General features: G+C 38.3%; 1 protein-coding gene across 6 annotated transcripts in view; it reads right to left on the bottom strand.

Moving 5' to 3' along the window:
• Positions 1-16,438, bottom strand: part of ZFAND6 (zinc finger AN1-type containing 6) — a 76,896-nt gene that overhangs the window by 16,042 nt on the left and 44,416 nt on the right. For 4 of the 6 annotated variants that reach the window (XM_049852531.1, XM_049852530.1, XM_049852535.1 and 1 more), the window contains one exon: positions 1,113-1,283. In XM_049852531.1, the coding sequence (XP_049708488.1) occupies positions 1,113-1,266 (154 nt within the window). In that variant the 5' untranslated portion in view covers positions 1,267-1,283. Of the gene's footprint in view, positions 1-1,112; positions 1,284-9,389; positions 11,636-16,438 lie in introns of those variants that run through there. The other 2 variants (XM_049852532.1, XM_049852534.1) reach the window with 2 other exon arrangements.

The raw sequence follows: 16,438 nt of genomic DNA, 5'->3' as shown, positions 1-16,438 counted from the left end.
TAGGGTTTCCAAAACTGTAATCTTTACAGAAGTAGGCTGTGACATCTTTCTCCCATGGAGTGGCTAGTGGGTTTGAACCGCTGACCATCTGATTAGCAGTCGAGAGCCTAACCAATACACCACTAGGGCTCCTTCATGGAAACAAAAGCCCACCTCAATTCTAAGAAAAGCCTTTGATTCAAAAGGCACGAAGAACCCAAATGAACTGGGTTGAATATCCTTACTTTGAGTCACCCCACTAGACCCCTTCCTTCCAAATGGAGTAGGGTTTTCTCTAAAGTTAGCTGTGGCTATCTATAATCCACTCTTTTGTTCCGCAACTACCCTGGCTGCAAGTCTCCTAAAGAAAAGAACCAAGGTCGTCTTATAGCCCTCGGTATCTTACTTTACAAGATAGCTATATATGTATTTGAGGTTTGTCTATTTTAATCAGGTGAAAAGAGTTCTGCAGCACAGTAAAAAGAAAAGACTATGGAAAGGATTTATAGTATACCTACTCCTCACCTATCAACTATCTCGTTATCCGACATTTCACATTTACAACAATAGTAAAAAAATTATCTATTTTGCGCCTTAACGTCGTATGTCTAGCAGTAACGAATGCTGAAGTGTAACGCTGGCTGTGATGGTTAAGGTTATGTGTCAACTTGGCTGGGCCATGATTGTCAGTAGTTTGGTGCTTATGTAGTGATGTAATTTGGCAGTTATCTAATGATGCAGTCATCCTAAATTTTGTGATCTCATGTGGTCATGCTCCATTTTTGCATAACGCCGGTTTTCACCTAACGACTTGGTCTTTGGAACCTAACTGTGTCAATAAGTGAGGGGTGTAGGTATTTTCCATGGGCAAAGGTACTCTTGTCCCTGTCTCCCCACTGCTGATAATCACAATATATAATGAGAAATTTTACAGATATAAATGTGGTACTATAAGTACAATACTCATAACCTAGCCCTCAACGAGAGCTAATAGGGTCGCTATGAGTTGGAATCGACTGGACGGCACTCGATGGGTGGGTTTATAGGTACAATATGAGGAGGAAAATGTATTAAGAAGCACCAGTCTACTAACCAAGTACATTTCAGTACAGTGTCTTAACCGACTTACTTACCAGGTGGGCTTATTCTACCATTACTACTATTCTGCCTTTGAAGATGTTCTTTATAGCATACGGAACACATGCCATTTGTACGAGGATTTCCATAAAATCCGCAGCCAGTGGAACAAAGCATAGGCACTTGGCTGTGATTAGTTTCTTGAGCCATGTTCCTCTGTTGCACACCTGAAATTTATACAGAATTAGCAAAGAATTCAGACACAAAACTGTAATCATACATTATCCAAATCTGCTTTATATAATAAAGGAAAACCCCACATATACTTCCCCTAAACCACTCTATATAGCTGTCCCAAGAACTAAGGGTAGGGCTAAGAGAGAAAAACTTAGGATCAAAAGAACACACACTGAACTTTCATCTCATACCAACTCTAAACAAGCAGATCTGTGCTGAGTCAGAAAGAATAAAGAACTCTAAGAAAGGTATCTGTTCTGAAGACTCTGTACCACCAGAATGTTTTAGAAAATCCTTTTAAGTCTAGTTAAGTTTGGAGCCTCCTAAAGAGAAATACACATTTTAAGTTTCACTATATATTGCACTACTTAATTTCTAAGCATTTAAACTTTTGCTCCAAGTTCAAGCATTACCTTAAGTAATTTATTTTTTAAAAAACCATTTAACATAATATCAGTGCTGGTGAGGATATGAAGAACTGGGTAGAAGACTAGTAAAATGAGAAACTGGTATAACTTTTCTGGAAAGCAATTTAGAAATTCATCTCAAGAGCCTTGTAAAAGATTGCCCTCTGAACCAATCACTCTCCTCTAAGGGTCTTATTCTAGGGTATAATCAGAAAAAGAACAAAGAATAATATACAAAATGTGCTTTTACAGCATATTTATAATGTTGACAAATTGAAAATAACCTCTATGTCCAACACTGGGAAAACAGATTTTTTTAAAGCATAGTACCTATTTCGTATGCAGGCATTAGAACTATTTTAGAACACTTTTTGATAAAGGAGTAAAATGCTGATAATGAATGAAAAGTATATAAAATATGTCGCTAGTTAGGACAAAAGGAGCATCTATCAATCATTACAAAGGATAGGAAAGAAGGTATCAAAGGGTGGCAAAGCTAACGGTGATTTTTTCAGATTCATGCCTTTCTGTACTTTTTGGGTTTTTTTAAAATACAGATAATGCCGTTTAATTGGAAAAAAAAAAAATACACTGTTTAAGTATTTAAAAACACAACACAAAACTAGGTAGCCAGAGAAGTCAAGTCAACCAGTAAAGTGATGCTGTGACTGAGGAACCAGTATGTCGGCAATCATCAACTTTAGATGGAAGAGCCCTACATTCCATCTTCCCCCCCAGAGCGCATGAATAACATGACAGAAGGTAATAACAGGCTTTTCTTCTTATTTAAAAAAGAAAACAAAACCCCCTAAAGGTTACTCCAAAATGAGTGTATGTGTATGTACAGATGAGTTTATGCACAAAGATCATGAAGGATGAGACTAACCAAAAGAGGAAATGTTGTTTTGATATGGAAATTTCCTTGAATTGTTAAACACTGAAGGGAAGCATTCACTGGTACTGTTACCAGATTTTTACCTCACCGAAACTATGTGAAAAGACAGTTTATTGGGGGAGTTTTAACAAAGCAGCAGGGTTAGCATTTGCCTTTAAAAAATGCTAACCCTGCTGCTTTAGAAAGCATTTTTTCTTTAGCCTAGGAATACAACTTGGCATCCTGCATTTGTTGAGGATTTTTCCACTCATGTTCCTAAGGGATGTCGGTCCGTAGTTTTATTTTATAGGGTCTTTTTCTGGTTTTGATTATCAGGTTAATTGTTCAAGGTCAGGAGCATGGATGGAGCTGCGATTCAACCCAGGTAGTCTGGCTCCAGAGTCCATGCTCGCAATCAGTGGTCCGTGGATCCCTGGGAAGGTCAAAGCTATTTTCATGATAACACTAGTTATCTGCCATGTTGACATTTACACTGATAATGTAAAAGCAAAGACAGGTAAACTACTGGCACTATATCAAGGAGTCAGATCAAGATAGTGCCACCAAACTGTACTAGCCATTACTGTATTTTTCATCACCTCATCCTCAGAGTAAAAACCGTTCATTTGATTAAATCTTGACCCAGAGTACATGTCTTCTTAACATTCTTCATGATAAACTAGAAAGTATACATAAAAGCATTCTTGCTTTATGATGATTTTCTTTAAAAAGTATTTGTGCAACTGTTCAAGTTGAGAGTTGAAATAGTTGCTTTCTTCAAGGAACACAATTTTTATTTGAAAAAAACTGACAAATTCTGGTTATTCAGACTTGGGTATATGGCAGACATTTTCCTGAAAAATGAAGTCAGCCTATCATTTCAAGGAAAACAACTACAGTAAAACCTGTGAAAGCCGGAAACTGTGTAAGGCAGAAACCTGTCAGAGAAGGAAAACTCAAAACTAAAACGAGGTAGGTTTCTTAATAGAGAATGCTAGTAAGCACCCTGTCAAAGGCCAAAACCTTGTGAGACCCAGAAAAAGAAGACAGATCCGGCTAGTTCTGGCTTTCACAGGTTTCACTGTAATAGTATTTACTGCCAAGGACAGAACTCAAGCATTCGAGTTGAAAAAAGTTTCAACAAGTGTCTCCAATCTGGATTACCTGATACTATACCAACATTCGCAAGATCAGCATAAATCAGTGAACAAGTAGTTTCCAGGTGAGCAAGCTATGACGGTACAAAATTTTTCATGAACAAGAGATTCATTCAAAGTGAAAGAAACAACAAATTTTAAAATAACAAAGGACAAAAAGTCTTTTACATGGTTTGGGATTCCACATTGCAACTATCCCTTTAAGAAACTACCAATTGTCCTGAGGGACTGAGTTCCTGGACTGAGGGCTGGGGACCATGGTCTGGAGGGACATCTAGCTCAACTGGCATAACTTAGTTTATAAAGAAAATGTTCTACATCCTACTTTGAGTAGCATCTGGGGTCTTAAAAGTTTGTGAGTGGCCATCTAAGATACTCCACTGGTCCCACACCATCTGGAGCAAGGGAGAATAAAAAAAACCAAAGACACAAAAGAAAGATTAGTCCAAAGGACTAATGGACCACAACTACCACAGCTGCCACCAGACTGAGTCCAGCACACCTAGATGGTGCCCCGCTACCACCACCAACTACTCTAACAGGGATCACAATAGAGGGTTCCGAACAGAGCTACAGAAAAATGTAGAATAAAATTCTAACTCACAAAAAAAGACTAGACTTACTGGCCTGACAGAGACTGGAGAAACCCCAAGAGTATGGCCTCCAGACAACCTTTTAACTCAGTAATGAAGTCACTCCTGAGGTATACCCTTCAGCCAAAGATTAGACGGGCCCATAAAACAACACTAAATGGACACACCAGCCCAGGGGCACGGACGAGGAGGCAGGAGGGGACAGGAAAGCTGGTAACGGGAAAATCAAGGTTGAGAAGTGGAGAGTATTGATACATCGTGGGGTTGGCAGCCAATGTCACAAAACAATATCGTGTATTAACTGTTTAATGAGAAATGAATTTGCTCTGTAAACCTTCATCTAAAGTTCAATTAAAAAAAACAAACAAACTACCAATTGTCAAGTTTTGGTGCAGTACCAAAGGAGAATACCCCCTATTATCTGAAAAGGTTGTGAGAATACCTCTCCTGTTTCAGCTATCTATCTGTGTGACCCAGAATTTACAACACTGTAACAAATTGAATGCAGAGGCAGATATGAGAATTTTGCTATGTTCTATGAAGCCAAACCATAAAGAGATACGCAAAAATGGCAACAATGCCTGCCACTCATCTCACTAAACCATTTGGGGGGTGGTGGTGATTTTTCGTAAAGTATTTTTAAATAAATAAACAAATATTTTAAAAAATTTCTCAGTTTTAATTTCTAATATAAATACTGTTAGATATAACCCACATAAACAAAAGTTCTACAGAGTCCTCAATAATTTTAAAGACTGTAAAGGTCCTGAGACTAAAAAGTTTGAGAATCAATGGCTGTAAACCATGGATTCTCCATGCAGGTGATATTGTCTGCAAAAGGCAAATAGAGATTCTTGGGGGAAGGGGCAGAAAAAAACTTTTTATGTATAAAGCACAGATATACATGCAATACATAAACAGATACACAGTATATTTGTGGAATTAAAATTTTAAAGAGATGGGGGGCCAATTAGAAAAAAAAATCTAAAAAGGCTTCTTAGGGGAGCAATAATGAAAAAAAGATAAACACTGATCTAAGCTACCAACGGAAGCCTTGGTGGCGTAGTGGTTAAGTGCTACAGCTGCTAACCAAAAGATCAGTAGTTCGAATCCACCAGGCACTCCCTGGAAACTCTACTACAGGGCAGTTCTACTCTGTCATATAGGGTCGCTATGAGTCAGAATCAACTTGATGGACAACGGGTTTGGTTTTGGTTTTAAGCCACCAAATATGCTGTACTGCTATTAATGATACTAACATAAAAATTAAAGGAAATTTCCCCTCTGACACTGATACATTGTTTAGTATATGGCTAAGAAATCACAAGTATCCAAGAGAGATAGTAAATATCCTATTTCTATTAAAAACTCAAGTAAATGGTCATAGGTAAAAAGCAAAATATGACCACCAATCTTTTATACTACACTTAATACCTAGTTTTTTTAATACCTGCTTTAGAAGAACAAGGCTAAAATTCAAAACATGTAACACTAGCAATTTCCCAAAGTCAAACTGCCCTGCACAAAAATAAATGAACAATGATTTTCATAGTCAAGAGCTTTCTTGTGAAAAATTATCATCTCTAGCAGATAAAAAGCACAAAGGATTTCACAGGTTACTTAAGAACAACAACAACAACCCTTTATTTACTAATCTTTAGGCTACAAAATGTACCTTTACATAAGATTCAGAAAGACCATAAACCACAAAAGGATATCTTAGTTTACCTCTGGGTGTGGTGACATGCATGGAGTAGCTTTGGAGAAGCTAGAAGACCTGCTTCCCACTGCTACTGCACCTTTTGGGTAGGTACACGATTTGCAGGGTACATCAGTCTGGCACTCAAATGCTCAGGGAGAAAATGAGATAAGAGAAGGGAACGAGAAGGCAGAACAATTCCTTAACTGCTGTACTGTGGAATTTATAAAGCTACAAATCCAAGGAGGTGAAGAGTGAGAATACAGAAAAATTGATTGGTATGGTCCACGGATTGGAGAGAATTCATAAAATGTGAATTCTGACCCTTAATAACATTCATAATCAAAACCACAACCATGATCCTCTCTAAGCCTCCAAACAATACTTAATATTTATTGAGAGTTTACTATGGGCCAAGAACTATTTTATTTATATTATTTAATTTAATTCTCTCAAGAACCCTATGATGTTGGTACTACTGGCATCTCCATTTTAAAAATGAGGAAACTGATATTCAATATGACTTAGTAACGTGCGCAAGGTCACATATCTAGTAAGTAGCTAAGTCAGCAACTTTATCTAAAAAAACGAGGAGAAAAACTGCCAAAGTCCATCCTATCCCCACAAACCTATAATTTTGTGATCATCCATGTATTTTTATTCTTTTCATTTAAAGATAATTTAAAATGTCACTCATTTATTCACCTTTAAGATATTATGCCATCTTAATTAGCTAATTAAACCAATTTCTTGACAAAATTTGTTTTTCCTTTAAGTCTTTTTACCTAAGAAATCCTCATCAGCATAAAAAAATTGAAGATCAAAATTGTAAGACTGCAAACAAAATGTATTATAAGAATTCGGACAAAAGAACAGCAAATAAATGAATGCAACAGAGTCCATTAAACTTCCCCGTGCTTTATTACCTAGAGTTAAGTCACCAAGTTCCAATAATTTTCATTCTGAAATGTCTTGTGCTCATTTCTTTTCAATTCCTATACAGGTTTTTCATTAGTTCACACCAGTGTTATCTTAACAGTTTTTGCTTTCTGTTTTACTGCCTCTCCTCCGAATCGATTTAATTAAATTCCTCTAAGACATCCAGTTCATCATATTCTCTTATTTTATAATTGCCCCAGAGAAGAACACCTGACCTAGCATTCACACTCTACATAATATTGCCCCACAACCAACTAAAGGGCTTTCCACAATGTGACCTCTGCAAAAATTCTCGCATGCCCTTTCCACCCCAGGACATATGTATATTGCCCATACGAGAGCTGGTAGATTCCATGCTCTGAACTCTACGGCAAATCACTGTATGCCACCAGGAAATACTAGTCTCAAATACCTATGACAGGTAAGAGCTTGGATGTGTTATTAAACTTCTGGAGGTCTCAACTCCCTAAGAGGGAGCTAATATCTATATAACCAGATCAAATAAGAGAATACATATAGAAAACATCTAAATAGTGCCTTGCACAGAGGAGAAGTTCAATAACTGCTTTTACTCTGCTTTTCTTAAAAGTAGAGTCCTTTGCTCCCAGATGTTTGAGATGATGTTCATTTCTGGAAACAAGCTTCTAGCTCAAACTGCTTCATTCTTAGTAAATGCTGTCCACTTCAGCACTTCGCCTGTAATAATCCTATCTCAAGAAACGGCTTAAATTCTATTTCTTCTGGGTACATTTCTGCCTACCTCAATACTCGTTTCTCTGCTCTGTATTCCTAAAGAAGCCACCCCTACCACCCTTTTGGGGAATTAATCAACTGCTTCATGGGTATATAATTCATTTACCCAACTAAACTCTTAAGGTTCTTCTTCAAACCCCTGTTAATACCTAATACGAACCGCCACAAAATATTTTGTTGAATAGATTTCATTATTGCTAAAAAGTATTCATGTCAACTAAAAGATGGTTATTTTCAGTTGAAAAGGAGACAAAACAGGTTGACGAAAAATGTTTCATGCTTCAGTACTTGTATCTTACATACTGAAACAGTCAACAGCAAGACTACTACTGCCTACTCAACTAGAACGACGAACAACCTAAGCCAGTTAAAGAATGCATACATGTACTTTTTCACTGTATTGTTTTTTTCTCTCCTCCTGAAATAGGAGTTAATCCAGAGATGTTGCAAACCTGGTTAAATCTAGCCCACAAGCATGTTTGGTTGGCTGGCACATATTAATGTTTTCAAAAAATTGTTAGCATTAGAAAATTGGGGAAACCTCACATAAAAATCCAGATTTCTAGCTTCTCTTGAAAAACCGGAAGGCCTAACAACAGTGGGCTGATGTTCACACAATTAAACTCATCAGCTAAGGTGCCTTTTAGACTGGGCCTGTACTTTCCAGTTCAAGGTTATCTTCAACTTTCAGTTACCTGACTGATCTAATGTATTAACATCTAAGTTTTCAATCTCTATGCTAACACTTAAAGCCTTTCCAATCTGGGATCTTTACTGTTAATTTTCGGAAAATAAACACATACACACATCGTATTTTTACGCAAATAACATACGACTTCTAGAGTAGCACATAAAATACATTGGTATAGCAGTGCTTACGAAAATACCCCGTGGGGCGAGGGCATGGATGGCAAATATAGAAGGCATGTGTTATTTTAGTAAAAATACAGCACATAACATGTTGAGTTAAACAAGGATGCACACTAAACCTCAAAGCTGTACTGCAGGCACAAAGTTGTTGTTAGGCGCCCTCTAGTTGATTCCGACTCAGAGCAACCCTATACACAACAGAACAAAATACTGCATGGTCCCACGCCATTCTCACAATTGTTGCTGCCAGTGTGTCAATCCATCTCGTTGAGGGTCTTCCTCTTTTTTGCTGACCCTCCACCTTACCAAGCATGATGTCCCTCTCCAGGGACTGATCCCTCCTGACAACATGTCCAAAGTCTATGTGAGATGCAGTCTCACCATTCTTGATTCCAAGTACAGCAATCTGGTTGTACTTCTTCTAAGACAGATTTGTTCATTTGCACAAAGTGGTAAGTCCAATTTTATTTATTTTTTAATCACTGGGGAAATAACTATTCAGAATTGGTTAATTCAGAGACTTCTCTTTGTGATTATATCACATGGAGATACTGAGAGAGCAAGGAAGTACAGTACAGTGGTATACCCTACTATAATTTTAAAAAATAACAATTGATCAAAAGAGGAAGACAGTTCTGAACATTGGAACCTACCAGCTATCATATGGGCATTATACATAGGTCGGTGGTTAGGAGGGCATGCAAGAACCTTTGCAGAGATCACAAAAAAGTCCAGTAAAGTTCGTAAAGCAACTAGATCAGAAAGTATGACTTGATATCAAACACCGGGAAGAATGTTACTCACTTTCATAAAAGTATAGGGGCTTTGGATTAGGGTTCCTACTGTACTGAGGATACTTTGTAGTTCTCTCTCTCTGTATAGCAGTCCCCAGTTCCCTACGTCAGACTGTCTTTCCTGCTGTTGCTTGGGCTGAAAGACAAAAAGGGGCGAGTCTGGCTAACATGAGGATAATATCTTTGGAACATCACATATTCTTTCCCAGTCAATAATTAATTCATCACTTTTAACACATTATATAAAAAGATTAAAAATATATATAAGAGACCCCAAAGCTAATTCTAGTAAACACAAACCTCATTTTCCCAGTTACTGCTGTAAGGAAAGTTTCCACTGACTAGTGTGATAAATCTCACACTTGTTTACAGCTGAAGACAGGTAGAAGAACTCTTAGATGGCTCGCATTTACTACTTGTCTAACAATGTTTAAAACAGGGGTTGTTTTCTGTAGATGTTCAGACAGTAAATATTTTAGACAATTCAACTCTATCACTGGAGCACAAAAGCAGCCACAGACAATATGTAAACAAATAAGCATGGCTGTATTGGAACAAAACTATTTATGGCCACTAAGGGAGTTCTTGCATAGTAGTTAAGTGCTACAGCTGCTAACCAAAGGGTCGGCAGTTCGAATCCACCAGGCGCCCCTTGGAAACTCTATGGGGCAGTTCTACTCTGTCCTATAGGGTCGTTATGAGTCGGAATTGACTCAACGGCACTGGGTTTGGTTTTTTTAAGGGAGTTCTTGGGTGGTATAAATGGTTAAGTGCTTGACTACTAGCCTAAAGGTTGGTGGTTTGAACCTGCCCAGAGGTGTCTTGAAAGAGAGGGGTCACGGTCTCGAAACCCCTATGAGGCAAGTTCTATTCTGCACACAGGGGATAGGCTCGAGGACAACTAACACGGACACTAAAATTTGAATTTCATATAATTTTCAAAAATGTCACAAGATCTTATTTTAAAAAAACTTTGTTTTTGTTTGACTCATAGGCTAAACTAAAACAGGCAGAGGGCCAGAAGTTTGCCAATCCCTGGATTAAATAAACAAATGACTTTAATGTAATCATCACTACAGATGATGCTGGGGGGCTAGGGAGAAATGAAACTCAAGTATAGGTACTATTAACTGTGGGATTCCCTAAATTAAGGCTGAATGTAAAATTTAAGTATTATTTGCTCCTGCTAAGGCTCATCTGCCGTAGTTAAGTATATACTATCACCCTGGTGGTGTAGTGGTTAAGTGCTATCGCTACTAACCAAAAGTTCAGCAGTTCGAATCTGCCAGGCGCTCCTTGGAAACTCTATGGGGCAGTTCTACTTTGTTCTATAGGGTCGCTATGAGGCGGAATGGACTCGACGGCAGTGGTGGGTTATCACTCAATAAAGGGGAAGGAACTTATTAAAGGCATTATCTCATCTAAATCTGTGTTCTCAGACATGGCTTATATGGAGAGCTGCGGCTATAACGTGATACATGGCAATAATGCTTTTGATATAAACCCACCTCTATTTAACATACTGTTTTCTACTTATAGAGTCTAAATAAATCTGTGGTTTCTTAATAACTACAAAGCTATTAAACAATTGAGCCTGAAGAGTATCTGTATTTCTGAAGCAGACAGCTTTTGTCTGCCTAGCATGTTTTCCCTCCACACCCTTTCAGGTAACAAAACCTCTCTTTCATGTGGCAAGACCATTACTTCATTTGGTTTGGATAGGCCTGGGCCCTTCTCCCCAGACCCAGACCTGCCTAAGGGATGGAACACATGAACCAAGCCTGGGCATATGATTCAAGCTAGGCCAACCAGTCGTTCTCTGGATTTTACAGGCACAAATGGGAAAGATGCACACTATTCTCTGGGACCACCAATTGTGTAAGCCTGGTGCTGCTGGTCGCCATCACTGACACAAAGCAGAAACAGCTTGCTTAAGAGTTAAAAGGACAATAAAGTAAGCAAAGTTGAAATGGGGCTGGGAAGGAGAATCAAGGGAGAGATGGTTGAACTCCTGTATCTACTTTGCTGAAGCAACTCTACAGCTTAGACTTTCCAGTAATATGAGATAAATTCTGTTTTTGCTTCAATTTGATTTGGTTTTCTGACACTTGCTTCTGAAACTCTCCAACCTAAGAGAACAATCAATGCATATCAAAATGGATGATGCTGCACTAGTTCAGTCAAGAGATATCTTGCCATAAAGTAAAAGAAGTTACTTTAAAAATAGGAAGTAACAAACTCCCACTCTCATTTTCCTTTTAGCATATAAAAAAGTACACAAGTCCCAAGTCTAAAGCTTGATGAATTTTCACAAATTGAACACAACTGTGTAATTGAACACAACTGTGTAACTAGCACCCAGATCAAGAAAGAGAATATCATCAGTACTCCAAAAGCCCTCTCATGCCCCTTTTATTACTACCTCCTCTACCACTACGCTGGCTTCTAACACTCAGATGAGTTTTGTCTATTCTTCAGGTTTTATAAATGGAATTATACGGTGTCTATTTTTTTTTTATCTTCATCTCACATACTTTGGACAGGTACTCAGGAGGGACTAGTCCCTGGAGGACATCATGCTTGGTAGAGGGTCACTGAAAAAGAGGAAGACCCTCAATGAGACAGGTTGACACAGCTGCTGCAACAACGGGCTCAAGTATAACAATGATTGTGAGGATGGTGCAGGACCAGGCAGTGTTTCGTTCTGTCGTTCACAGGGTTGAAAATGGTCAGAGCCGACTCGTCATCACCTACCACCACCACCACCACACACTGTGTCTGGCTTCTCTCAACATGTTTGTGAAATTCACCCATGCTGCTGCATCTAAATATAGTTCATTCATTTCCATTGCTTTATACTATATTCCATTTTATGCATTTACTCATTCTAAAGTTGATAGGGATTTGGGAACTTTCCAATTTTGGACTATTACAAAAACTGCAGTTAAAAGTATTATCGTATGTATCTTTTGATTGGTATATATACGTATTTCTGTTGGATGCTGGGTATATATCTAGGAGTGAAATTGCTGGGTAATAGGGTATATGTATGTTCAACTTTAACAGACATTGCCAAATAGTGCCCTAAAGTGATTATACAAACTTACACTACCCTGGCAATGCAGTTATTTCACATCTTACCAGTACTGAGCATCGTCTGCTGTATTGGGCTGTATGATGGCCCCAAGGATATGTCCACGTCCTAATCCCTGGAATCTGTATTACCTTATATGGCAAAAGACGTGGTTAACGACTGAGTGGAGCTTATCCTGGATCATCCAGGTAGGTCCTAAATGCAATCAATGTATCCTTATGAGAGAGAAGCAGAGGTAGCTTTGAGACATACACAGAGAGGAGACACACAGATGGCAAAGTGTAACTGGAAGTACAGACTGGGGTGATGCAGCCACAAGCAAAGGAATGCTGGAAAAGACAAGGAATGGATTCTATCCTAGTGACTCCAGAGAGTGTGGCCCTACTAACACCGTGATTTTGGTCTTCTGGCCCCAGAACTGTGAAAGAATAAATTTCTGTTTGGGATAATTTGTTATAGCAGCCCTAGAAAACTAATACAACTGCCTATTTTTAACTATTCTTATCGATGTGTAGTGATTTCTCATTGCAGTCTTACAATTTTCATTTCCATGAAGACTAAAGTAGCTGAGCACATCTGCATATGCTTACTGGCTATTTAAGTATCCTCTTTGTACATTTTTTCCACTGAATTATTTGCATTTGCTTAATATGTTACCTACTCTGTGGCTTGTCTTTTCATTCTGAATGGTATTCTGAGACCAAAATTCATCTTAATCTGAATTTTGTCTAACTTTTCAATTTTTCCTTATAGTTAGTGCTTTCTGTATGCTATTTAATAAGCCTTTGTGTACCCCAAGGCCATGAAGACACACACTTATATTTTTCTTCTAAGTTTTATTATTTTACCATTTACATTTAGATCTGTAATCCACCTGTAATTTATTTTATATGGAATGAGGCAGAGGTTAAGGTTCATTTTTTTTCTTCGTATGGACATCTAATTAACCCAAAACCATTTACTGAAAGACTACCCTTTCCCACTATACTACAGTCTAACCTTTTATCCATGAATCAAATGGCCGTATATGTATGGATCTTTTTTCTAGACTCGTGGTCTATTCTACTGGCCTATATGGCTATCATGTTTTAAGTTACTATCGTTTACTAACACATTTGGATTCTTCTGTATCATCTTTTTCTTCATACAGATTTTAGGTTCAGTTCTCCAATTTGTTTTAAAAAAAAAACCCAACCTGTTCGGACTTTTACTGTTGAAACTAAGATGTACAAGCAGAGTATAGCCCTCAATTAATTTAGGACTCAAGTTCCCAATTATGTTTTGTAGTATTCAGTAGAGAGGTCTTACATATCTTTTCTTAGATTTATTCCTAGGTATCTGATTTGTTTATAATCTATTGTAAATGGCATCTTAAGAAAAATCTCATCCTCTGTTTGTTGTTGCATAATACCAAGTCTCCAAGATGGCCTCGCTGTCTTCTGGCATCCAGACCCTTGTATAGCCTCGTCCCACACTGTATCAGTACAGGTCTATGTGATCAACAGAATCCCAGTGATGGTATGTCACTTCCAAGTCTAGGCCGTAAAAGACACTGTAGTTTCTGCCTTGCTCTTTCTTGTGTTACCCCACTCTAGGGAAGCCAGCTACCATGTCGTGCAGAGAGGCCCACATAGTAAGGAATTGAGGCCTCTGGCTATTAGAAGCAGCTCCACCAGCCCTGATCAAGCCTTTGGATGACTGCAGCCTTGTTTGACATCTGGACTGCAATCTCATGACACATTCTGAGCAAAAACCACTCAGCTAAGCCACTTCTATATTCCTCACGCATGGAAACTGTGCGAAATAATGTTTGTTGTTTCAAGCCACTAGGTTTTGGGATAATTTGTTATGCAGCCAAGTGATAATACAGTTGCTGGTATATAAATAGATTTTTTTATACTGACCTTGTATCTAAAAATCCTGGTAAATTCACCTGTTGATTATAATAGTTTGTCTGCAGACCTGGATTTTCTCAGTATGTGATTATGTTGTCTGCAAATAATGACATTTATTTCTTCCTTCCCAATACTCATGTTTCTTTTTCTTGCCTTATTGTACTGGCAGGGACCTCCAAAACAATGATGAACAAAAGCAGTGATACAGTAGGCGTCCTGTTTTTGTTCTTGGTCTCAGAAGGAAAGCTTTCCATATTTCGCCATTAAGTATTATGTTGACTATAGTTTCCTCTTGTAAACAACTCTATCAGATTAAAGAAATTCCTTTCTACTCCTAGTGCACTAAGCTTTTGTCATAAACGGTGACTGGATTTTATCACAAGTTTTTTCTGTATCTATTGAGATGATCATATGAATTTTCTCCTCTTTTTCGATCAATGTGGTGAGAGTTATATTGATTTTGGTGAATGTTAAATCATCTTTCTATTCCTGCAACATACCCAACTTGGTCATTATGAATTACACTTCTCACATATCACTGGATTTTACGATCGTTCTCTACTGAACCCACTCTACTCCTACCACTCCAATAAAACTTGCCTCAAGATCACTAATGACCTCCAGGTTATTAAATACCATACAAGGTCATTTCTCAGTCCTCATTTAATTTGACCTCACATCAGTATTAACTACAGCTATTCACGCCCTCCTCAAAACACTTCAATGAACTACTACTTTCCCCTAGTTTTCCTCCCATCTTTCTGATGTTCCATGTCTTTTCCTGGTTCTTTCTCATTTCCAGAACCTCTAAATAGTGGAGTGTTTCTGGGCTCAGTCCATGAATCTCTTCTATTCTCTGCCTGCTATACTTATAGATTATATCATCCAGTCTTCTGAAAGTCTTATTTCAAAGTGGACTTTTCCGCTTAAGTCCAGATTAGCATATCTAATCCCTTACTTAAAATATACTGTTAAATGTCTATCAAATACTTCAAGCTTGCCCAAATTCCTAATAAAACCAGCTCCACCTGTAGTCTTTCCCATATCACTTAATGATATCATCCTTCCAGGTCAACAAAATGGAGTCACTGATAACCCTTTTTCAATTCCTCAGCAATTTCTATCAGTTCTTTGTTCACAACGTATACAGAAGCTGATTACTCTTCACCACCCTACTGTCACATCTTGGTCCAAGAACTTGTCCCCTGCTTCTAGTCTTATCCTCCTATAGTCTATTTTCAATACAGCATCCAGTGATCCTGTTAAAATGTAAGCCAAATCACACTGCTTGCTTATTCAAAAGCCTCCAATGGCTTCCCACTTCACAAAGAGTAAAAGCCAAACTCCTTACCTGACCTAAAGGCTCTCCATAATCTTGCGCCTCCCATTACTTCTGACCTCCTCGCCTGTTCCTCTCCCTATCATATATACTGCCAAGAATACCAGGCGAGTTCCCATCTCAAGGCCTTTGTACTTGCTGTGCCCTCTCTATCCTCCAGAGATCCTTTTGGCTAGGCTCTCACAACTCCTTCAGGTCTGTGTTCAACTATTATCTTCTCAGGGAGGCCTTCCCTTGCTACCCTATATAAAATTGCCCCCGGTGTCCCTAAATTACCCTTTCCGGTTTTATTTTTCTCCAATGCCCTTATCTCAGTCTTTACTATCAAATTATACTTTGTCTCTCCATTACTAAAATGTTACTTCCATAAGGAGAAGGATTTTGCCTATTTTGTTCAATGATGCTTAAAATAATGCTTGGTACACAGTAGGCATTCAATATTTATAGAATGAATAAATGCTGGCAATGAATTGCCAAGAAGCTTTGCCAACCCCACCCAATTGCATACCACCACTAGCATCCAAGTATTTATCCCAAGGCAAGAAACCAGAACAGGTTCTTTTTAAAGAAATTGAATTTGGTGTCTGAGGGGAGACCTAGGTCTGCCAGCAGGGTCTGCTACATTCAGTTAGGCAGTTTTTGTACTCCATGATGACGCCCAGCGTCATGCTCCCACCTTTTGGGCATCTTTTCCCAATTCAGTCTACTCAGAGAGGGGTTCCTTTAGCAGT

The sequence above is a fragment of the Elephas maximus genome, chromosome 13, assembly GCF_024166365.1.
Source record: "Elephas maximus indicus isolate mEleMax1 chromosome 13, mEleMax1 primary haplotype, whole genome shotgun sequence".
Taxonomy (NCBI): Eukaryota; Metazoa; Chordata; class Mammalia; order Proboscidea; family Elephantidae; genus Elephas; species Elephas maximus.
This window is presented reverse-complemented; position numbering and strand designations above follow the sequence as displayed.